Source organism: Neofelis nebulosa, chromosome 4, assembly GCF_028018385.1.
Source record: "Neofelis nebulosa isolate mNeoNeb1 chromosome 4, mNeoNeb1.pri, whole genome shotgun sequence".
Classification (NCBI taxonomy): domain Eukaryota; kingdom Metazoa; phylum Chordata; class Mammalia; order Carnivora; family Felidae; genus Neofelis; species Neofelis nebulosa.
Genome location: NC_080785.1, coordinates 46,616,605 through 46,640,914, shown reverse-complemented (window position 1 = coordinate 46,640,914; position 24,310 = coordinate 46,616,605). Strand labels below are relative to the sequence as shown.

General features: G+C 40.1%; 1 protein-coding gene across 10 annotated transcripts in view; it reads right to left on the bottom strand.

Moving 5' to 3' along the window:
• PDE1C (phosphodiesterase 1C) overlaps positions 1–24,310 on the bottom strand; it is a 516,106-nt gene that overhangs the window by 22,191 nt on the left and 469,605 nt on the right. For 5 of the 10 annotated variants that reach the window (XM_058724658.1, XM_058724660.1, XM_058724664.1 and 2 more), the window contains one exon: positions 10,330–10,398. The exons of 1 other annotated variant lie outside the window; for it this stretch is intronic. In XM_058724658.1, coding sequence (XP_058580641.1) covers positions 10,330–10,398 — 69 coding nt within the window. Of the gene's footprint in view, positions 1–3,115; positions 3,177–3,363; positions 4,256–7,605; positions 7,629–10,329; positions 10,399–17,621; positions 24,169–24,310 lie in introns of those variants that run through there. 4 more of the 10 variants (XR_009260337.1, XM_058724661.1, XM_058724662.1 and 1 more) reach the window with 4 other exon arrangements.

Below are 24,310 nucleotides of genomic sequence, written 5' to 3'. Positions count from 1 at the left end.
CATGAGCCAAACCACTACCTAGCATCGAATGATGACCCAACCAGCATTGTCAGGTCCCCAGAGGAACGTACGTCCATAGAGAAAAGATAACCCGCCTGGTTTTGTTGCCCTTTATCCAACTTGAAGTTGTTTGCTTCCACCTGCCGTTCTCCACCCTGGCTGCACATCAGATTGCCTGGAGAGCTTTAAAATTTACTGATGATGGGGCGCCTGGGTGGCTCGGTCGGTTAAGCGTCTGACTTCGGCTCAGGTCATGATCTCACGGTCTGTGGGTTCGAGCCCCGCGTCAGGCTCTGTGCTGACAGCTCAGAGCCTAGAGCCTGCTTCTGATTCTGTGTCTCCCTCTCTCTCTGCCCCTCCCCTGTTCATGCTCTGTCTCTCTCTGTCTCAAAAATAAATAAACGTTAAAAAAAAAATTAAAAAAAAAATTTACTGATGCCCAAGCTCTACTCTCAAAAGTCTCTGAAATGATCTATTATTTTAAGTTGGAGCCCAAACATCAGGATGTTTGTCACGTCCAGTGATTCTAACGTGTAGCCAGGTTGAGAAACACTGGCTTAGGTGCCAAGTTCGTTTTGAGAATAAGTCAGTTTATACTTAGGTATTAAGGAATATCTGGGGCAGCTGGCAGGATCTGGTCATTGCATGCAGGAGTTTCCAACCCTTGGCCATCTGCTAAAATCTGTGACAAGAATCGAACCCTTGAAAACCTACTTTGGAGGGAGGTGGTGTGGTATTACAAGAGAAGCATGGGTTTGGGACAGCACCTAACTGGGTTAAGCTATTACTAGCTGTAAGATTCTAAGGAGATGAACTATTCTGGGACTCAGGTATTTTTGTTTTGTTTTGTTTTCTGCTTTTCTGTAAAATGAGAAGAATAGTAACTACCTTGCATGGTGCCATAAGGATTTTAACGGGGGTGTAAACGAGAACGTATATACAGTACTTTGCAAGCTTGAAGACTCCCAGTATGTTGTATATATTTGATATGTGGCTACCATTATTATTACAGAGCATAGGGGATGAATGGTCATCACTGAGGGCCTTTTCACGGCGCCCTCCCTGATGGATTTCTTATGATAGTGTAGAAAAGTCATATAATTCCCCACACAACTAGATGCTACTACATCAAAGACCTTACCAAACAATGAAGAGATTAATTTAATTTATTTATGAACATTTGGCAGAGAACACACCATTCTGATTCAAAAAAGACTAATTATCTAAAAAGTGCATATATATATATATATATATATATATACACACGTATATATGGAAATCTATATCAGCTACCTGAAGGAACCACTTTGCTGAAACTAAGTGCCATTCTAACCAAAGCAAAAGCATCTAGCCCACATTCTAAACTACTTATACAATGTACAGATATGGGTGTTTGTGCAATCGCTTTGGGCAACACCTAACCGTGAGTGTGAAGGGGTGCTGGAAATCCTGGCTGGGATGGGAAGTGTGGTTTAGACTACCAACCATGATGGAAGAAGTTTCAGTCACTGATTTCTAATCTTGATGTAATTAGGAAAATCACAAGGGCACTTTTGATTCTTAAGACTCTGCATTTATTATGCTGAGGCATAATAATTCTTCAAGTCACCTTCATTGGAAGCCATTCTTAAACCACTGATGCCCTGGTCTTTTAGATGCTTCTTTATGCTTTATCCTGCAGATCATTAATCCTGGCTACAAACCTCATGGGGACAGGGACAAGGTGTTATGCACACTTGCATCCCCAGAACCTAATCACAGAACTGGTAACAGTTGGTGCTAAGAAATATTTAACAAATGAGTAAGCTACTCTGCATCACACTCAGGAACTTTCATAAATCTCGCATTTACTAAAGAATAAATGAATCATTTAGAAAACACATCAGCTGGCAAAGATGATGGGAATCTACAGACCCTGATAGGTCCCCCTTGCTTCAACAACGTCTTGATGTCTAGATTTGCTGCCCATATTTGTTCCAAGAAGGGTGTCGGCAAGTTCCTTCGTCCTGAAGTCTCAAGTCTGAAGCCCGAACACGTTTGCTTTACACAAATGCTACAACCTCAGCTCATTTCTACACTAGAGTATGGAGAGGCACTGAGGCATGGTTTTCAAACCCCTCTCCCTATTCAAACAATGGCTAGTTATTAAATGCACTGCAACCTGAAGATTTAATGATCAATTGTTTCATTTAATAAAATTATTATTTCAATTAATAAAAAAAAATAAGGAAGTCCTCCCTCAAGGAGGGATCACCTTCAATTTAGTTATTTGTTTTCATTTTGTTGGCCCCAGCAGGCCCAATGTATGTGAGCCATGCTGTTTTAAAAGAGAAAAATATTTTGCAGAAAAGCCAAGTATTTTTCCTGAGGTTTTTTTTTTTTTTTCCCATCAATGTGTATGGTTTTCCACATGCACATATGAAATGAGAAGTGTAAGGCTCAGTCAGTAACTCTGCCCTTTGTTCATACCAACAAGGATCTATGTCTGGAGAAGACTGCAAAACTAAATTTCGCCAGGGGTCTGGAGCTCTGAAGTACTAAATCAAAATATAATGTGAGCTTTGATCTACACCAGTGTAAGAATGACAACTTCCATCCCTCAAGCTGAACTCAACATAAAAGAATTACAAAAGAGCACTCACTGGAATCTTCACTCAAAACACAGGGCAGGGTCCCTCCACACTCATAGCTGGGTAATTGACCTAATCCCCAGACAGAGCACAAGTGTGCAAGAAAGGCGGTTACAGTGTGGACTATTTGACGTCTGTCTTTACCCACTAGCAATGAAACTCAAGCAAAAAGCATAGGCTTGTCTTGCCTCGCTGCCTGCTAACTTTGAGCAAGCTACTTATCCAATTATGCCTCAGTTTCCTGATTTGTGAAATGGAGATAACATTACCAGGATCAAGTGAGGTAATACATGTTAAGAATCTAACATTGTCCCTGATATTTAATAGATGTGCAATACATACCAAAGTATTTATTGTTAAAAACCTGTGTTAGGGAGATCAGAAGTTATTTTTTGAAGTTCATCACTCAATAACTTATAATACACATAATGTTTCGTCCTGGTTAAAAAAAAAAAAAGCATAAACTTCCTAAAATGTCTTCAGACCTCAGAGCTGGTCAGGTCTCTTCTGAGGAATCCTCCGGATGGACGTTTTATCCGTAGTCCCCTAGAATAGGACACAGACAATGTCACTGCAAGCCAGCTGGCATCTCAACACACACGCTCTTTCTACGTCAGACACAGAGATTAGAAGCTGAGCTGCATCTATTGCCAACACTACTGTGCATGCCAGCAGCTGCACACACAAAGAAGCAATCAGCTGTCTGCATCAGCAAATGGTGACAGGACTGTACCTTTCCATCTAGGGACCACTTCAGGAGAGTGATGGGACTGAGGCGCCCTGGGGAATCTGCTCAGAAGTAAGTCACTGACTAATCTTCATCATTAGCAGTCATGACTTTAAGTAGTGGTGAAGCTCCAGGCCACTCCTCCAGTGAGAGCCAACATCTCCTCAGCTCTCCATAATTTATAGCCCACCGTGGAGCTTGACTGGGTTCACAAACCCCATGGGGCACAGTGGAAGTTGGCTCTAGAAAAAAATCGGCTGCAGGTGCTATTACTTTATGACATAGGAGTCACTTTGCAATAGATGTGCCAAGAATCAAGGTGATGTCCCCAGAAGCGTTTCCCAGTGCTGGAGTTTTAGGAGGACTCCTTTGATAACTTTGGAAACCACACAAGCAGTTCCTTAATGAGTTGTTCTCTGGTGGCTTCTGGATTGAAGCATGGTACCAGCAGAACTTTCTTCATATCTGAATCCTCGTATCTCCCCCAGTATGTTAGAAAGAGAAAACATCAAATTTCTCTGCAATATATCTAAAATCAAGTTTTACATGGATGAAACCAAACAAAACAGTCTTGGAAGACAACCATAGATTTTTCACTTAAATTCTTTAATATGTAATACTTTGAGCAGACAGAAAGGTATAGATAAAGGTATCAAATTCCCATGTATTCTCAATTCAATTTAATCAAATGTTAACATTTTGCATATCAGTTCAAAAATGTATTCACTTTTTAAAGTTTATTTATTTATTTTGAGAGAGAGAGAGAGAGAGAGAGAGAGAGAGAGAGAGTGAGGGTGATGGGCAGAAAGAGGGGGAGAGATAGAATCCCAAGCAGGCTCTGTTCTGCCAACACAGAGCCCAATGTGGGGCTTGATCTACCGAATGATGAGATCATGACCTGTGCCGAAATCAAGAGTCAGACACTTAACAGACTGAGCCACCCAGGCGCCTCGGTTCAAAAATTTATTTAAAGAGATTAAATATCACAAATAGGGTTGAAGTACCTAGTACACTGTTCCATGATACTTCTCTCCCCCAACCCCCCGCTACATGCAAAAAGCATCATATAGAATTGGGTATTCATTAGCCCTCTGCATATGTTCACTCAATTATTGAATTTGTGTGCATCTATTAAATATCTAACATTTTAGCTTGTTTTAAAAGATAATATACATTGTATTAGATGGTATATATCTTGTTGCAACTTGCTTTTCTTGTTCAATATTATGTTAAGCATTGTTTGTAACAGCAAAAAATGGAAAAAAAAAACCCATCAATAGGAGAATAATTAAATATCTTGTGGCTCATTTATATAATGGACTGCTATACGAATGTTAAAATGGATCATTTTCTTTTGTCATATGTTGTCAAACTTTCTGTGGGTCTTTTTAAAGGTGTGCACTTAAAAGCAGGATAGAGCTGGATTTTGTTTTCCTTATCTAATCAGATAATCTCTTAAACCATTCGCAATTATTGTTATTACTGATATTTTTGGACTTGATTCTACTACCTAATTTTGGTTTTGTTTTGAATTTGATTCTACTATCTAATTTTGTAATCATTCTTTATTCCTTGCTTCCTTTTCTTCTGCCTCCTATTAAGTTGATACGTTTTTATATTCCCCTTTTTTGTTATTGTTCAGTTCCCAATTTAGATGTTACAGGCTATATCTCCACTATTTTACTAATGATACTTTGTGTCGAAAAGTTACAAAATTACAAAGTTCTGCCCAAAGACAAAATAGGTATTAGCAGTCCTTAGCTTTCTACTGAACAAACCTCCTTTCATCCATAGATTCTGTTTCTCATTTTAATACAAAAATTGGACATTATTTTTAGGGTCACTAGTTACTCAGATTTACCAATATGTTTTATTTACCTGTGCATACACCATTTATTCTTGTATCTCACACCTGCTTTGGGTTTGTTTTTCTTCTTATTGAAGTATATCCCTTAATCATTCTTTTAATAAAGACTGTGACTGATAAATCATGTCACTGTATATCTGAAATTGTTTTTACTTTGCCTTCACTCATAACTAATAATTGAGCTATTTTAGCTATAGTATATTGGTTTATTTTCCCACAACACATGGTAGATACATTTTCATTGTCCTCTGGCATCTACTATTATGAACGCAAATTTTGCTGCTAGTTGGTTGTCATTTTATTGTAGGCAAAATGCTTGCAGCCTCCTTGAATATAACCAGCTTTTCATAGCATTTAAGATTTTCTATTCTTGAGGCAATTTTGGGCAATCTCACACAATATTTTTAGATATGCACTTGGTTTTATTTAGGTATGGCAACTGAGGTGCATTTTCCACCTACGTTGAATCTCTCAAACCATTTAACTATCTTCCATGCTCTTTCATTTTTTGTTGAGATATAATTCATATACCATAAAATTCATCATTCAAAGGGTATAGTTCAGTTAGCATATTCACAAGGCTGTGCAGTCATCATCAGTATCTAATTCCAAAACATTTCCATCACTACTAAAAGAAATCCCATATTCATGAGAATTCACTCCCCATTTTTCTCTCGCCCCAAGTTTCTAGCAACCCCTAATCTCCTTTCTCTTTCTACAGATAAGCCTATTCTGGATATTTCACACAAACAGAATCATATAATGTGTAGCCTTTTGTCTTCTGGCATCTACTAGCAATTTCACTTCTTTCCTTCACTTAGCAAAATGTTTCTAAGGTTCATCCATGTTGTAGAATATATCAATACTTCAATACTTTAGTATGGCCCAATAATAATCTATTATATGGATATAGCACATTTGTTTTTTTAATTTTTTTAATGTTTATTTATTTTTGAGTGCAAGCAGGGGAGGGGCAGAGAGAGAGGGAGACACAGGATCCGAAGCAGGCTCCAGGCTCTGAGATGTCAGCACAGAGCCTGACACAGGGCTCAAACCCACGAACTGTGAGATCATGACCTGAGCCAAAGTTGGACACTTAATCAACTGAGCCACCCAGGCGGCCCAACATTTGTTTCATGTACTCATCACTTGATGAACAGTTAGTTTCTCTCCACTTTTAGCTATTATAAATAATAATGCTATGAATATTTGTGAACAAGTTTTTGTGTACACATAGCTTTTCAGTTCTCTTGGGAATACACCTAGGCGTGGAATTGCTGTGTCATACGGTCACCGTATATTGAACTTTTTGAGAAACTACCAAGCCGTTTTCCAAAGTGGCTGCACCATTTTACATTCCCACCAGTGATGTAGAAGGCTGGTAATTTCTCCACATCGTCATCAACGCTTGCTGTTATTGTCGCAATTTTCGTCCACGTAGAGTCGGATCTCACTGTGGTTTTGATCTGCATTTCTCTAATGACTCATGCTGGTGAGCGTCTTCTCATGTTCATCTGTATATCTTTTTTGAAAAAATGCTTCTTTAAATCCTCTGTCCTCTGATTAATTGGGTTATTTATCTTCTTATTGTTGAGTTGTAAAAATTCTTCGTATATTCTGGATACTGGACCCTTATCAGATATATGATTTTCAAATATGTTCTTCCATTCTATGGATTTTCCTTTCCACTTTCTTTTTTTTTTTTTTTTTTTAATTTTTTTTTTCAACTTTTTAAATTTATTTTTGGGACAGAGAGAGACAGAGCATGAACGGGGGAGGGGCAGAGAGAGAGGGAGACACAGAATCGGAAACAGGCTCCAGGCTCTGAGCCATCAGCCCAGAGCCTGACGCGGGGCTCAAACTCACGGACCGCGAGATCGTGACCTGGCTGAAGTCGGACGCTTAACCGACTGCGCCACCCAGGCGCCCCTCCTTTCCACTTTCTTAATAGTGTCCCTTGAAGCACAAAAGTCTTTGGTTGGAATGAAGCTATATTATCTATTTTTTTCTTTGGGTTTTAGGTGTCATATGTAAGAAACCACTGCCTAATCCAAGGTCATAAGGGTTTATCCCTATATCTCCTTCTAAAAGTCTTACAGTTCATGTTCTTTCACTTTTGATATGGTTCCCTCTCTAAACTGTGGTATCTGGTCCTAAGGACTAACTTCCAACATTAATTCTCTTTTCATCTGTGTTCCACATTGTTTTTCTTTCTCTTTTTAAATTCCAGTGGCTATAAATTTGTTGGCTTTTTAAAATTTCAGATTCTGAATTGCTTCTTTTGCATATCTCTGTTCTTTTTTTTTTTCTGCACAATTTTATTTTATTGTTTTCAAGGATTATTATCCTTCTGTTTGGCTTTTTGAGTATCCTTAAACATGGTATTTTATTTTGTTTTACTTTACTTTATTAGAGAAAAATGGGGGAGGGGCAGAGGATGAGAGAGAGAGAGAGAGAGAGAGAGAGAGAGAGAGAATCTTAAGCAGGCTCCACGCTCAGTGCACAGCCTAACACACGGGGCTCAATCCCAGGACCCTGGGATCATGACCTGAGCCAAAAGCAAGAGTCAGATGCTCAGCCAACTCAGCCACCCAAGCACCCTTAAACATGATATCTTAAATTGCTTGACACCAAGAGTTTATGGTAGAGGCATTTGAGTCAAGGGAGGCAACGTGGTATTCCTGAGGTAGGACAGTCGTGGGCTGGCCATCGTAATGAGTGAGGTGAAGGGTGCCTGCTGGACGTTGCATGGTTAATTATGTCAAATGTTTTGAGAACTCCAGTTCTGACCACTTGGAATTGCCAGAACTCAGAGCCCCCAACGCACAATTTAGGACAGTTCAAACTGCCAAACTGAGGCCAAAGACAAGGTGTCTGCAAAGACAAGGTGACTCATAAGCCTTGGAAAACTAGCAGGCCAGCAATAGGCCCCCCCACAGCAGGTGGGAACCAGGTCAGCTCTGCATATTATTGTGGATGTCCAGGTCAGAGAAAAGCAAACACTATCACAGCACACTGGAGTTGCTTGATTTGGAGTCGTTTCCCCCCTAATGCCTATAGTCCTAACACCACCAAAACTACAAGCAGGAACGAGATGAAAGAGCCTTCCAGAGACAACAGAGAAAGAAAGTTAGTAGAGTTAGTGCAAATCCAAATTTGAAAATGAGTCTTTTTCTGAAGGCAGTTTCTTTCTCTGCAGTCATAAATGAAACTGGACAGTTCTCACTCACACACCCAATCTTACAGACATTAATGAGCACCCAGTGTGTGCCTGTCACCTTGAAAGGCACCGGGATAGAAAAAAAGACAGTCCCCACTCTTGGAAAAGCTGCTATCAATGAGTGAAGGCGTTTACAAGCAAATCATTGTAAGTCAGTATTAATCCTACCTAGATGATTTGGAAGGACCACCAAGAGAAATCATCCAGGAGGAGAAAAGGGTAAAGAGTGTTCTAGGCAGACTGATGGTGGCAGGAAGGTTTCAGGGCTATTCAGTGGACGCTGAGTCCCGTTTTTGGACTGGGGTAGGGAAGCTACAGAAGTTGAGGTTGAAAAAGCACATATGTATGGATTATATTTCATCTACTCTAAGGTGCCACTGGTTGTAAAGTGAACTATTATTTCATGTAGAATCAAGAAAAAATGCTGCTCACTAAATTATAACACAGCATTGATTGCAAAACATTCCTATTGTAGAGGGGCTAAAATGGAAGGCAATGTCCTGCTCAGAGTGGATGAAATTTGGCAATTCCCAAAAGAAGAAATATAAAAGATAAATTAACATTGGAAAACAGATTTAAAAAAAAAATAAAACAAAGTAAATGTGAAAATAATTTTGTCTAATCAAATTGGTAAAGCATTAATGTTAGCATTAGCAAGGGCATGGTAAAAGGCAAACTCACCACTAAAAGTATAAAATAATATTACCTTTATGGAAATCATTTTGACAATAATATGTCAAGAACCTAAATATGTACATATTCTTTGAGCTAGTAATCCTACCTAAAGAATCTATTCTAAATCCACATTTACAGACTCAGAAGATTTGGATACAAGACTGTGAGATTATTTATAATAACAAAAGTAACATAAAAGCGAAAGTTATCCATGAATAGATACATAAATTGTGGCATAATATGAAATGTAAGTCAATCACTGAAATATTATTTAATATTTAATAATGGGGGAAATATAATATAACAGTAAATTTTAAAAGGGAAGAAACAAAATTCTCTGTAGAATATAATTCAAATCTAGGGGGAAAAAGCATCTAATATAGACTGGAAGGAGCGGCAATCTTGGTCAACTCTAAGTGCTAGCATTATTAACATTTTTCCTTCTTAAACATTTTATTATTTTTCAAATTTTCCAATGTCCATATTTACCTTTTATGACCTCTCCCTCCTCCCAAACAAGTTTTGCCAGATTTTACTTATAAAACTTAAATTGTGGTAGAGAATGTAAGCCTATGCATGGAGACAGAATGACCAATAGGTGTTCCTCATATTACATAGCAATTACACAGGATCATCATGAATGCTTAAAATTTTGTGGCAAACGTTAGATGGTATCCAATACAGACTGTACAGGACTTTCATCTCTCTCAATAGTGGAGATTAGCTATGAGTCAGTTCTATGCTAAATTCTCAAGCATTATTTCTAATCCTTACCATCATGCAGACAGATGAGAAACAGAGTTCCAAGAAGCTGAATAAGTGTAGTGAGCTTACATAATTTGAACAAGGCAAGGCTGGGATTTGAACCCTAGCCTCTCACAAAGACTCACACTCCCTTCCCTGTACCATTTGTCTCTCAAAGAAGTTCTTCCATAGCCTGCCCCAATGGACATCAAGGAAGAACATGATTCTACTCTTTCCATCAGTGAGCAGGAAAGATTGTGAACCAAATATGTGTACATAATGTGCATTCCAAAAGGAATGTTACAAATGTTGACGACAGAGGCAAAGCTCTCTGATAATGTGGGGTGGACTAGATAGATAAGGGACCAGATTCCCATTTTATCAACCGTCAAAATCAACTCCTGAGAAACCAGTCCTTTCTGTCCCCTGTGATTGCTAAGGTCATGGTGCTGTGCCATCTACCCACCTGGCAAGGTAAGGCGACTCACAGAGCTAGTGCTTGGGGCTGGCGAGCCGTGGGAGCGCTTCTTGGTGCCTAGAAAGAGGAAAAAAGGGGTAAGGAAAAGCAGGATTGTGGACAGACTTGTAGGACAGGTAAATGCTCATCTGAAACATTATCAAATAATCCAAACATTTAGGTCTTAAAACAACATTTGGGAGAAGGTTGGGTGAGGTTGTGGGAGCAGCACGTATTCCATGGTCCAAAAGAACCAGGAGCATAGCCTTTACCTCTGTGCATGTGATGGTTCTGTTTCCTGTCCCCAACACATCACAGAGCAGGACCACACTTTAGAACCACCAAGGAAGTTTTCTAAATACACAGTTGCCTGAGCGCCACCCCCAGAGATTCTGTTCTCACTGTACTAGGGTGGAACTCTGGCATCAGTATGTTTAAGTCCCCCAGATCATTTTATGTGCATCCAGGGTGGAAGACTGATGCTGTGGAAGGGAAGGTTCTAGATTTAGAATCAAGGAATCAGGGGTTTGTCCCCAGAGACTTGACAGGCTATTGAACCTCAAACAATTAACTTGATTTTTCTGAAGCTCAGGTCTTCTGAAAAATAAGGGAAATAGCAATGACATCAAAGTGTTCTGGCGAGTATGAAAGGGACCACGGTGTGTGTGCATGTGCAGGAGACCATACTAATGCTCGGTTAGTGGGGTCCATGGGCTCCCTGCAGCTGGCATCAAAACTCCCACCAGGATGGGGCACCTGGGTGGCTCAGTTAAGCATGAGACTCTTGATTTCAACTCAGGTCATGATCTCATGGATTGTGGGTTTGGGCCCTGCATCAGTTCCAAGTTGATAGTGCAGAGCTTGCTTGGGAATCTCTCTCTCTCTCTCTCTGTCCCTCCCCTGCTCCTATGTTCTCTGTCTCAAAATAAATAAATAACAACAACAACAACAACAAAAACATCCCACTGGGAAAGGGATTATCTCTCTTCGTTCATATGAACAGTTTCGTGGGTCACGAGGGAACGACAAGGCAGACCCCAGAGTGAGGATCAGGAAGGAGAGAGAAAACAAAGGGAGGGCTGAGTGGTTGTGCAAAAGAACATTCACATAAACATATAAATAAGTATGTGTGTGTGTGAGTGTATACACACACAAGTATATATATTTTTTATTATATTTATGCATATGCACACAGACATGCATGGGTATACACATTCACATATATTGTGTATAGAAATGTTATTTATCCACTCATTCATCTCTTTCTTTATTTTGTCATCCAGAGTGGGGCAAAAGAGGCCTGGACATCAGAATCCAGCAACACGGCAGACGCCTGGAGTCTGAGCTGGCAGATGTGCGGAGAGAATTCTTAAACAGAAAATATACATGATCCACTGTCATTTCTGTTACAAGTCCCCTGAACCTACTCCAACTTTCTGTAACGTCTACATTACACGCAGAGGCCTGATGTGTACGGAGGTTGTGTTCATTGAGAAATCACTGTCTGAGTCAACACAGTTGACTTCTCATCAGAGGAAGAGGGAACTTGGGGCCGGAAGTGAGCGGGGAAACTTCCTCCTCCCCCGCCGAATCGCAGGTGAGATGTGGAGAAATACACTTGGGGTGGTGTCTGAGAAGTTTCATTTTAGTCTTACAGGCTAGGGTACCACCCTGATATTCTGTGTTATTGTTATTATTATTACTGGCAGTGGTAGGGGCAGTAGTGTTAACAGGAGGAGAAGAAGCAACAGGAAAAATAGAAAACACAAATGAATCCAAATACCTCAGGGCCACAGAAACGGTTAATTTGCAGGAGGTGAGAGAAGCTACATCGGGCAAAACTTTACGTCCCTGTGGTTCAGGTCTCATATGTGCCCTGAATATCAGAGTTGGCAGGGAATGCAGAGGGCCCAATCCTGGCTCTGAGGGTGATTCAGAATTCCCTGAGGTGATTTCTATAAATGTGGCATCCAGGGCCCTTTGCTGAGCCTACTAAAGTGAAATACCCAAGGAATGGAGCTAGAAGTCTGCAAGTCAACAAGTTGCCCAGGTGGGTCTAATGACCACTGGTAGCATGAGGTGTCACAGACACCCTGAGGTGAAAAGCCCAAAGTGAAACTCTGGGTCAGGACCAGGGCTGCCTCATTGCACAACTCCAGGGGGTGCCCTTCACAATGCATCCTATGGTGGGCCTGTGCGTAGCACAGTCAGCTCTGATCAGGGGTACTACCAGGATGCAAATCCATGCCTCTAACCTTCTTGTCCAGAGCCACTTCTGGTCCACCAGAAACGCCTCTGTGTCCCACTGATCTGCATCTACACCGGGGCGCCAATGACTCAAAGCACTTATCCCTCCACTCACAAAACACCTTACTTGTCTCACTGTCCCTCTACCGTAGGGTTTACAACAGCGGCACAACACCCAGGCTGTGGGAGCGGGCTGTCCTGTGCCTAGTAGGAGGTTTAGCAGCATCCCTGGCCTCTACCACTAGGTGTCAGTAGCACCTCCCTATCAAGATCTTCAAAAATGGCCTCCTGACAATGACAAAAGTTCCCTAGGAGCAAAATTGCCCTCAGGTGAGAACCATTGCTTTAGGATGGAGACTGGGTTCAGGTTTTTTATTCAGACTGGTAATTCACAATTTGACCGCTTTGTCATTAATAGTCACTGTTGCACATCAAGTGGTTACTATGTTCTAGGTACCATATTAGCTATAAATAATTAAATGTACATTAGTTATCTTTTCTGATAGTAACTCTCTGATGATTAAATAATTCCCGTTTTATGGAATTATGGAATTTGGAGACAAAAGCTTTTGCACAAAGCTACTGAGTGGGGCAATACTTAAGCCAAGATCCTTCAGAGTTCAAACCCAGAGACACTTTTCCCTGTGACTCTTGCTGTTTTTTGACTAACTCAATATCCAGGCTCCCTTCAAGTGCAGTCATACTAAATTTGCCTCAGGGTAAGAAAAACCTAAACAATTATTTTAACAAAAAGGAAAAACAAAACCAGATTTTCAGGCCCAACCAAGCACTGGTGAGCCAGCATTTCCAGAAGGGCTTGGAAGTTTCACAACTGCTCCAGGTGATTCTGATCATCACGCAGGCTTGGAAAACTTTCTGCAATAGAAATTTCCTTGTTGTTGTCTCACTACTGGAAAATACGGCACTCTGCTTTCCACGGCTACTCTTGTGAACTTGAGAGATCAAACATAACGTTGCCTATGCGAGCCCTTGAAAACCTGCAAGGCACTGAATGACAAGCCTTCAGTGTTATTACCTGTAGAAACATTCACTAGTACTAGGTGATTTCATACAAATGCTTGGTGCAATTAAAAGAAAAATGACTCACTGTGATTTTTTTGAAACCCTGCAGTTTGGTGGCTTTTCCTTGGGACAGGTTTTCATCCCCTTGGTATGGTCTTTGCAGACACTGAGTGACATGGGGACCTCTGGGAGCCTTGGGTCAGTGGAAAAGTGGAACCGCAAGCCCTCTAGACATGGAGTTATTTTTTCTGTGTGCTGGATGAAATGCCCAATGTACCAGGAAAAGGGAGCAATCATCCACATCTCTCCTAATCACAAGTCACAAACAGGTAGCATGTGGAGACACATAAAATAAACCTGTTTGTGATTTCTCCCACCCTTTAGATGGCATCATGGACTATTGTGGGTGGTTAAGTTCTGAGTCAACCTCCTACTGTCTCCCCATAAACTGGGGTTGTATTCCTGAAATCATTTTCCATCCCACAGCCACCAAACTTACCTATCATTTTACTCACAGTTCCATTTGTGGGAATAATACTCAACTCATGTAAGTTTCATTTTCTAAAACCCCACCCCTCCTTTGCTCCAGTTGCCGGAGAAAACACCAGAAACTGAGCTGGAAGATCTAGGTCCGGATCAGCTTCCAAATTGTGCCCTACTGTTCCATGCCAGCAGAACACCTTGGGACACATATAACTCTAGGATTTATCGTAGAAATCTACTTGGGAATGACGCTCTGTGAGTGATTCAGAATTCACTCTGTCAGAGCTTTTCCATCCTGGCTACACATTAGGATCACCTGGGGAGTTGTAAAGAAAATATGCTAAAACCCAGGCACTTCCCCCAGAAATACTGTTCAATCGGCCTGGGGTGGAGCCCAGGCCTGGGCAATTTTCAAGTTCCCAGCTGAGCCCGCTCTACAGCCAGGAATGAGAAGCACACACTCAGTGAATACCTATAGAAGATATTTCTTTCGGCCATCAGGCGAAGCGTTCTTTCTTCTGAACAACTGGTGTGCTTTATCCTCAAGGATGATGGGAATCTTATAAATGACTTCTTTTCATTTTTATTTAGGTTTCCAGGAAACTCAGATCCAATTTATGAAATAACGCAGGGAACTGGGGAGGCCTCTTCAGCCTGCGTGACTGCTTACTAACATTTGTCCTGGTTTGCTCCATCTACACTAGCTACCTTTTGCCTCTGGTTTTAGTTTGCTTTCTTAATGTCTTAAAAACAAATTGATTAATGATTTTAGAATTCCAAAATATTTTATAAATGAAGTAGGTAAAATGAAAACATGAATAATCAACCACATCAGGGCTGACATCGCCAAGCTTTATGTTCCTCATCTCTAAAAACTTAAAACCATCGATTTCAAGATATAATCGTGGGGATCAAGTAACGGTGCACATGTGGAAGTACTTAGCAAACTGTGTAGTGTGATATAGTGTTTATTATTAGTTTACGCTCGAAAGAAAGGGGTGTGTGCTTGAGTGTGTGTAAAGTAGCTAATATGTCATCTTTGGAAGATAAGCATTTTAAGGTCACAGATTACACCGTCCTTGACCCACGGCATGTGAATGTTCAAAGAGTAAACAACCCAATCAGTCAGCTCGGGGCAGAAATGTCATCACTGCAGCTTGTGTGACTGGAAGGATCTTTTGACAAACGAATAGCTTTCAGATATTTCAAATTAATGTCCTTCGTTGGTTCAGCTAACGGGCAACGAATCCAATTCATCAAGAGTCTGGAGAAGAAGACACTGATGGAAGTGACATCCAACCTTGGGGCAGATACACACACCTAAGACTCAGGACAAGAGGTTAGCAGTAAACCCCAGTGATAGGCAGCTTGATGTTGAACAAACAATTCCCCTTCTGCAAAATAGGGTGAGTACCGCCAAGCCCGCTGGGAAGGGGTGTTTTAAGAGCCCTTGAGATCAAGTGTCATCATTAGTAATGGTGCAACAAGAGCAATGTTGTTACAACACAAGCAGATGGATCCCACAGGCAGAGGTGGGTGCTGAAAATGGAAGTAGGAAAAGTGTCTATCAACCTACAGGGCATTTTCAATCCCTTTCTTTTAGCATTTTACAATGTCTGCCTTTGTGATACGCACAACCTCTGATCTCTATTGCTAAGCATATCCACCAACACCTTCTCTGTGTTTCACCCGGGGTGTGGCAGAGGGCAAACAAGCCATTGCCTGATGCCTCAGAATAGATCATCATTTTTGCCTCTTCCCATCCTTGACAAAAGCATCAAGAGAAGCCCACGTTCTGCTCAGGGCTGTGGCATCACTGAAGGAGGCTGCATTGCTTCCAACCCACCCATACCTCCCAAAGAGTGGTCTTCCAACAGCATATAAATTAGAGCTGCACAGTCACAGTTAAATAACCCTTTTCCTCCCCCCTACAACCACCATCAGTACAATGCCTTCTTTGTAACTTGATCTCTGTTTATCACAAAGAACAATACCCCAAAATACAAGAGCTACTCAGATACGCAACACTGTATGCTATTTAAATACGGCTGTTTTAATATTTGAATGTGACTTGGAATTGGGCCTGCAAGTGACGAGTCAAACAAATGTTCATAACTCTTGACCCAGTAACTATACATCTAGGAATTCATCCAATGGAGATATTCAAAAATGCTATAAAGCCTAGGAACAAAGAACTCCATTGCCATGTTGTTTACAATTGCCAAAAAAATAAAATAAAATAAAATAAAATAAAATAAAATCAGGTAATTAATTGTCCCACAGCAGAGAGTTGGTTAAGTAAACTGGACTAAGCCATGAAATGAAATATTCTGTTGTCATTGAAATCACATTAACAAAGAGCGTTTTTTAAATGGGACAATGCTGATAATCCAATGTTATGTGAACAAGCCATAATACAAAAGTAAACATACTGCACTCCATGGCCTCAATTGGGTAAAACACAATAGCAAAAACCAGAAGGAATTGAGGAAGGAAGTGACAGTGAATAATTTTTGGATAGGGCATTACAAGTGAATTTCATTTCATTATACTTCTCTATATTTTTTTTTATTTTTCAAAAAAATTTTTTAACGTTTATTTATTTTTGAGACAGAGAGAGACACAGCATGAACGGGGGAGGGGCAGAGAGAGAGGGAGACACAGAATCGGGAGCAAGCTCCAGGCTCTGAGCCATCAGCCCAGAGCCCGACGCGGGGCTCGAACTCGCGGACCGCAAGATCGTGACCTGAGCTGAAGTCGGACGCTTAACCGACTGAGCCATCCAGGCGCCCCATTCTCTATATTTTTTAAAATGAGTAAAGTCTGCGTTTGCTTTCAGAAAAAAAAATTTTAAAATACGTTTCAATGCACAGCAAACACAGCCACTTTGGATAAACATCACAGCCTCCTTTGTTAAAGTAATAATCCAGTGGAGTTACTATGCAGGAACAATACACAGAGGTGGCCCAGATAAGAGGGTGGTGTCTGTGTAATATCCTCGCCACCAGGAAAGTCCCTCTTAGTGGCTGGTTTGAAGGAGGTAGGCTCAGAGCCATCCTGTATGTAAACCACTAGTATGCCCACAAACGGGGGTAATGACTATTCCCTAGTCAGGCTCCTGATGTTCATTGCTGCAGAAAAAGAAAATATTGCCAGGTAGGCCTTTCAAGAGAAAAGAAAAGGAAAAAAAAAGTCTGGAATTTGAAAACTGGCGTCACAGGATTGGAAAACCATGCCATCATATCCAGAAGAAAACTGAACATATGGAAGCCAGCTTAATTCCATGAATGCTGACATTTCTTATGCCCTGAGGAGCTTCTGATAACCATCCACCTCACCTCTCAAAAAAGATTATGAGATGTGATGCACTGTGTATATCTTCCAATGGGCAGGCAAAGGCACTAGGTGTTATGTGGTGTTCAGAAGGATACAAAAGAGACAGATGGTTGAGTGAGTTTGGACAACCCCATATCTGGGACAGAACACAGACAACAGCAAGAAAACATTAAAAGAAAGAAAAAACAGCATTTCAGTTTTCAAATTCCAACTGAGAGATGAACTCATTGTTTTTATTTGGTAATCGGAAGAACATACAAGTACTTATTCATTACTAGATGATGGGGGAAATTATACATTGACAGACTGTTGGCCTCATCCATGAAATAAAGATTTACAATAAACACATCTTTAATTTATTGAGAGCAGTTTAGCATTTCTGTTTTACATGAATCTTTACGAATTATTTTTGCATTTGGAGATGTGATGCTATGGCATTTGAATAGTTTGTTTTAGTACAAACCAGCATCATAGGGAACAAAACACTCTTCTTTAGAATGGATGACCATTCTCTTGCCCTACGATATACAAATGCAAATCACAACCAGCATTTTATCTGCTAGAAACATATTTTACATTATGGAAGTACATTCTATCACTGCCATAAAATAAAGACAAGTCCATGTTACCATCTTCCCTCTTGAAAGAGCATTCTCAGGACATATCCAGAAATCTCTTCCTCAACCCTCCAAAGAACTACTTACTTGGCATGATTTGGATGGAGGTTTGGGGTTTTGGTTCTGCGTGCCTCCCTCTTTTGAGTCTTTTTAGACATTCTTAGTATTAATCTAGACATCTCCCACAAATCCAGCTGAACAGCAGCAAAATCTAAGGCTAAGGAGATGAGCTGAGTTATGCATTCACATATGGCCAGTGCCCATATCAGGAGAGGATCTACAGACCCACAGTGAGGGCATGGCATCCTAAGGAGAAAAACCCTGTGAGAGCAAAGTGTGCTCTATACTGAGGGAAGATAACAGCACTACATCAGCCTCAAAGTGGTTCACCTTGCTTTGGGTAACTGGTCTCCCATGAGAATTTCCTTTTTCCTGCTTCCTTTCCCCAGTCTATTCCCTACTCCCCACCTACCTACCCCACCCTTGGCTCCCAACATGTCCTCATGTTAATTACATTGGAACAAGATGGGTTAATTACCCCCCTCCCCAACACACACACCATTATTTTGTGTTTCCTTGTGCTTAAAGATACTACAAGCAGAATGGCTTGCCTGGACAGAGGCAAAATAAGGAATTTATGAAAGGTAGAAAAATGAGGGAAGAAAAGAAGGGAAAGGTAACAGAAAGGTATGAAAAAGGGAGAAGACACTTAAATTAGGTAGGGGGAGGAATCTGGCTGTACAGTGGGCACCGGAGCTGATAAAAACCTAACTGAGCTCTACAAATGAAAATAGCAAATATTTTTAAAAATTTTGTACAGCATATAAAATTGTATAAAAATATCATCAAAGCAAGAAAAAAGAAAAATGTATATTCTACAGTTCTATCTCTAGAATCAGTTACTAGACAATACTTATGGCTGTATATTTTTACTATATATCTAAGTATATCAGTGTGTGACTATATCTCTGTACTATCGCACATATAGCCATTCAAAGACAAGGACATTAGTATACAGATACCTACCCCAAGATAGATCATGACAGAGAAGCGAAGACTATACAACAATGTGCCTCCAGGGCAATCTTTTTAAAAGCCAATCCATAGCTACTGGGTTTTAATGGGTTTTATTTTAAATGAATTATCCTGCACCATAACCTGACAGAGAAATGTTTCTGCAGGTTCAGAAGCCAGCTCCTATGAAGATACGTGGGTGAAGTTCAGGGATCGTGGCTGAAGCTGACCAATGCTGAGGGCCTCCATGATGGTACTGAATGGCCTGCTCCAGACAGCATTTACCTCCCAAGGGAGGGTGAGTAAGTGTGCCTTGAGTGAGCTGAAAGGGCCCACACACCACCCCCTGCTTCTTCTGGCTCAGTGGAAAGCAATGTGGGCTGGCACCAAGTTCATTTAGTGAAGCCAGCCTTTGCCAGCGTTGAGTCACTTCCACTTGGGAACAGAAACCAGAATAAAGGTAAATTCATCTCAAATACATCTGAAATATTTCAATGGAAAATGGGTGAGATGGTGGTGGGGATTAGTTAAAATAACCAGGAACTAAGAATGTTTAAACTGACGTTCATGAATTTTCCAGTCCAGACCTTCCACCGTGTACCCACTCTTGTTTAGTGTAAAAACAAGGTGTTCTTTCAATGAAACAATTCTTGATTATGCAGACTTTCCTGGGAAAGGACCTAGTCTTTTGCAAATGTCTAATGAGAATACCCAGAGGACTACTTCCCATTTTTCTAACCTCTCTGAAGCCAACTTAACTCTGTCAAATGTCCTAGGTGGCTCTGTTACCATTCTAATTCTCGTGTCACCTCAATGCTCAGTGTCTTGACAGGAGGAAATCTTAAACAACTGAAATCTGGTCTTGGCAGGTAATGTGTCCCTGGTTCTCAGAGGGATGTTTCATAGAAATATTGGGTTGTTCATTACATTTTTTTCATTAAGTTCATTTTCTAAGTGATAATGAGGCCTTTAACGATGGAGCACTGCTGATGAATCACAAGTATTACTTTCCATTTATTCATACATAAGATCCAATATAACATCGTTATCACACCATTATGTTCCTTAATGTCCAACTTTACGTGGTTCAATGCTGTACCAACCGTAATATCGGCAGAGCAAAACTGGGCAAAGATTCCCCACCCTGCACATACAGAATCTCCTGTTTGCTCCCAGAGAATCTATTTTGGATTTTAAATATTTCAACTTGGATTATAAATATAAATCCACTGGTATTTCATATAGATTGGTGTCATCATCCCTTTTAAAAGAACAATTTCAGAGAAATCCTGTTTTATTTTTCTTAAATCCTAGAGCCATAGAGAAGTTTTTATTTTTTATTTTTTCACAAACTTGGCTCTGACAATTTCCCCCAAACTACTTGCAATTTCCTATCCTTTATGATAAGCTATTTGTGTCTCTAGGTTATGTTTGCATATACTTAGAAATTAAGCCTTTAGTGATATGCTTGGTATATAGGAGCTGCTGAATAAATGTTCAGGTAAATCTGAGCTTTGTTTGCACTCACAGGTGGAGGGTGGAATGCAGCGGGACAGTTGCCTCTGCACTTCTGGAAAGCTGACTGTGTGCCGGGCCCTGTGGGGACCCCCCCTGCTGCTGCAACTCCTGATGGGATATGTGGGAATCTCAGAATCAGAACAAAGTTTCCAACTGGAAAAAAAAAAAAACGTTGCCTGGATTCTTTAAATCCCCTTTATTTGGGACATAATACTGCACACATAGGCTTTAATCTCAGAATCTTCTCTATCTCATTTTGAGAAAAAGATTTAGTGCTTTTTTTTTTCTTGTTTTCCCCCATACTCCATGGGGGACATTATGAAATCATTTCTAACATATAAGTCTCTGCCCAATGGTTAAGAATAGAAGAAAATATATATTCTATCTATCTATCTATCTATCTATCTATCTATCTATCTATCTATCATCTAAACAAAAGTGATCCATAACAGAAGTGATACTAAAAGACCAGTATCCTTACTCCCAAACTATGGATTATAAAATTGGTCTCCATCTATTTGTCTACATTCTGTCTCACGTCCTGTAATAATGTTGCTCTTTACTTTTCGCTTTTCAAATTTACTAAAGGCGTGGTTCCAAGTGGAAAATATAATACAATGGCTTTAATTCAGCAAATGAAATAAACAGGTATACTCCATTGTTCTTTGGCTCTTAGGTGTTTAGATACTATTTTACTGTTTATGTATATCAGGTCCTTAATGGGATCCTGTCAGATGTGTTCAATAGTTTTTAAAAGCTCCAAGAATGAAATGGATAATGGAAGAAAATCCATTTGAATTTAATGGGTTAGAAATGAGTCTCTTGCCTGCTGCCATAAGTTATTAGGGCTCATAACCTAAGAAAGGTTGGAGTGAATAAAAGATGGAACAAAGATCTCCCTATGGATGGATCATTATGCCATCAAAACATACCACATCATCAAAACCTGGATGTAGACAATTTGGTGACACAGGGACCCAAACGTTAGGGCCACCTGCACTGGAAAGCGTTCCACCCAGGGATATGTAGAAATTGTGTTCTGTCCATGGTGGAAATGTCCCTACTGCTTTCTCCACACGCTGGTCAATTCAGGTGTGTAAGCCCTTGCTTTCTATGTGACAGCCTAACACTAAGATGCCGTACTCCATGCAATGGAAGAATGTGGGTCCCTTATCACTGTTCTTTTGGAAGTTGTTTCAAGAGAACAAAAACACCACAGAGAATGAGCTAGAGCTTTGGAAATACTGACTTGTTTTATCAATGTTTTATCTACTCCAGTATCAATTTATACCACAATAATACATATATTTTTATTTTTAAAAAGTAGAATAATTTTGCATTTTTACTCAATGTCCCTTCAAAATACTTTTTCTGGATTTAAAAATGAGTTACATGGAGCTTTGTTTTTCCACACAGCAAATTCCAAGCAGAGTTCTCTACTGAAAGCAATTCTCTTCCCATTCTTTTTTAGCTAATTAATGACTCAAGGCAAATGAAAAACATTTCCATCTTTATAGGTGCTAGAAAAAATGGCTATATTCCTGTTTCTTTCTCAGATACTGCTTATTCTTACTTGTTAAGAGTATAAAAAGGAAATTGTAAGCTTTCTATTTTGACTGGCTGCAAAGCTCTACATACAAAAATACAGAATAGAAATGAGGTAAAAGGCTCCAAGATGAAAGATTGGACATGCACTGGTTGGCTGTATTTCAGTCCTATACAAAACCATATCACCTCAAAGAGCATAGTTTGCAAACTGATGTCCCATGGATTGAATGCAGGTCACAGGCATGCTTTTTTGGACCCACATAGTCTTTGGAAATTTCTGAACTCATTGCCAATATTTGAAAATTTGGAGAAAGTTTACATAAAATCCAAAGTATCTAGGATCCCCATTCCTATGCAACTCTAATCCTGTAGCTGACTAATAATTGCCTCCTTTCGACAGCACACACCTCAACATACAAAAGACTCCAATTTCTCACAGTCCCTCCTGTCCTTACTACCTCGCTACTGTCAACTACCGTTGATCGCAAGAACATATTATATGGCTTGATTTACTCAATTACTTGACTATCAGGCCTCTGCTTTGGATTTGTGACCACATTATTTACTGTGGTCACTGTTAGGAAAGCAGAGGGAACTACAGAAAAATATGTGTCATTACAGTGCAAAATGTAAAGCTGACCAAAGAACTCTGTTTAAATGTCAGTACACAACTGTCATTCTATTCAGATCGTTCTGTTGGGTAATATTTCAGAGAGGCAAGAGGCCCTGTAGACTACATACAGGGTCTCCTTTCTGTCTGAAGAAATAGCAACATTTTGCCTTAGGAATAGATTTTTAAAATGTTTTGGTGTTTTTAATGTAGAAATTAAATCTGCAACGGGGAATACGCCTAAACCTACCATCTAGCTCTTTCTCTTCCTATTACTAATCCCACTCTATCACCAGTATGCTCATGGAGTTTCCCCTTGGGAAGGACTCAAAGATTCCTTTGTGAACCATAACCGTTTTTAAGCATCAGTTTTATCCAGATCAAAGCATTTAGACCCACAACATTACACTTCACTTATACTCCACTGGATTCCGTTTCGGCCTGGATTCAGGAAGTGTATCTTTATCCTTTTTCCATGCTATGTCCCTGATTCTTACTTTTGATTTGTGCTAAATTGTCTCTTGTGTGATATTTTTAAAGACTCACTAAAATGAGAAGAATTATCTGACATATTTCCCTGATACTAATTCCCTTAGCACTTCCCTGAATAGAAAGAAGAGTGATCAAGTGAAACCATAAATATGCAAAAGAAGAGGGCCGGCCAGTGGTAAAAATTTCAGTAAGCACTTAGTTATGGATGGTAACCAATGAAAGTAATGTGTTTCCAACCTAAACAGTATGGTCATTAGCTGAAACATTCAGGTTTATATTAATGAATGCAAAGATAAATAAAGTACTTACAAACAAAGAGTCCTATAGTATAATCTCTTTTAAAAAAAGAATCTCATATATAAATGGAAAGACGAGCATCAGAACAATTTTTAAGTATGAAAGAAAGTTGGAGAAAAAGAATGTTCCTGACTCAGGAAGGGAACAACCCGAGACTGGAATCATCATCTTAGCTGTGATGGAGGGCCAGCACGGCTGTCTCCACCATCAGCAGCCAGTACAAAAATAACAAGTTAAAGTAACAGCATCGACAGTAATAAAATGGCGATTACTGTGCATGTGGCTTTTTCAGACCTCCCTCAGCATATCCAGGATGTCCATCCAGGCCAGACAGGTGCCTTGAAAGCCAGGGCATTGGCAAAGAATTCTGAGGAAGTCCCTTCATGTTTTGTTTCTGTTTGTGCAAAAATCTCGAGTTGTTTTATTTGTCTGGGGGAGGATTTCCCCAGAGTTCTTAGACCTCAAACCAGCTCCCAGAGAGCCATCTCTTGGAAGATGGCATGAGGCAAGGCCAAGTGTGGGGGACTTGTTTCTGAAAGTTGTACACCTTCCCCAGATATGGGTCTTTGTGAAGGAGAAGGAGAATGAAGAAGCTCAGCTAAAATGATGCAAGACATGGCAGCCTCTTTAATTGTATGTGAGGTGTGTTTTACTCTTCTGAATCTGAAAAAAAGAAAAAGAAAAAGAAAAGTGTCAATGCTGCCTTTCCCCCCTCCCCCACCTTCTCCACCCTCCAGGTCTGAGGAGAAGAAAAATCTGAGGAACAACAACAACAACAACAACAAAAAAAAAAAAAAAAAAAAAA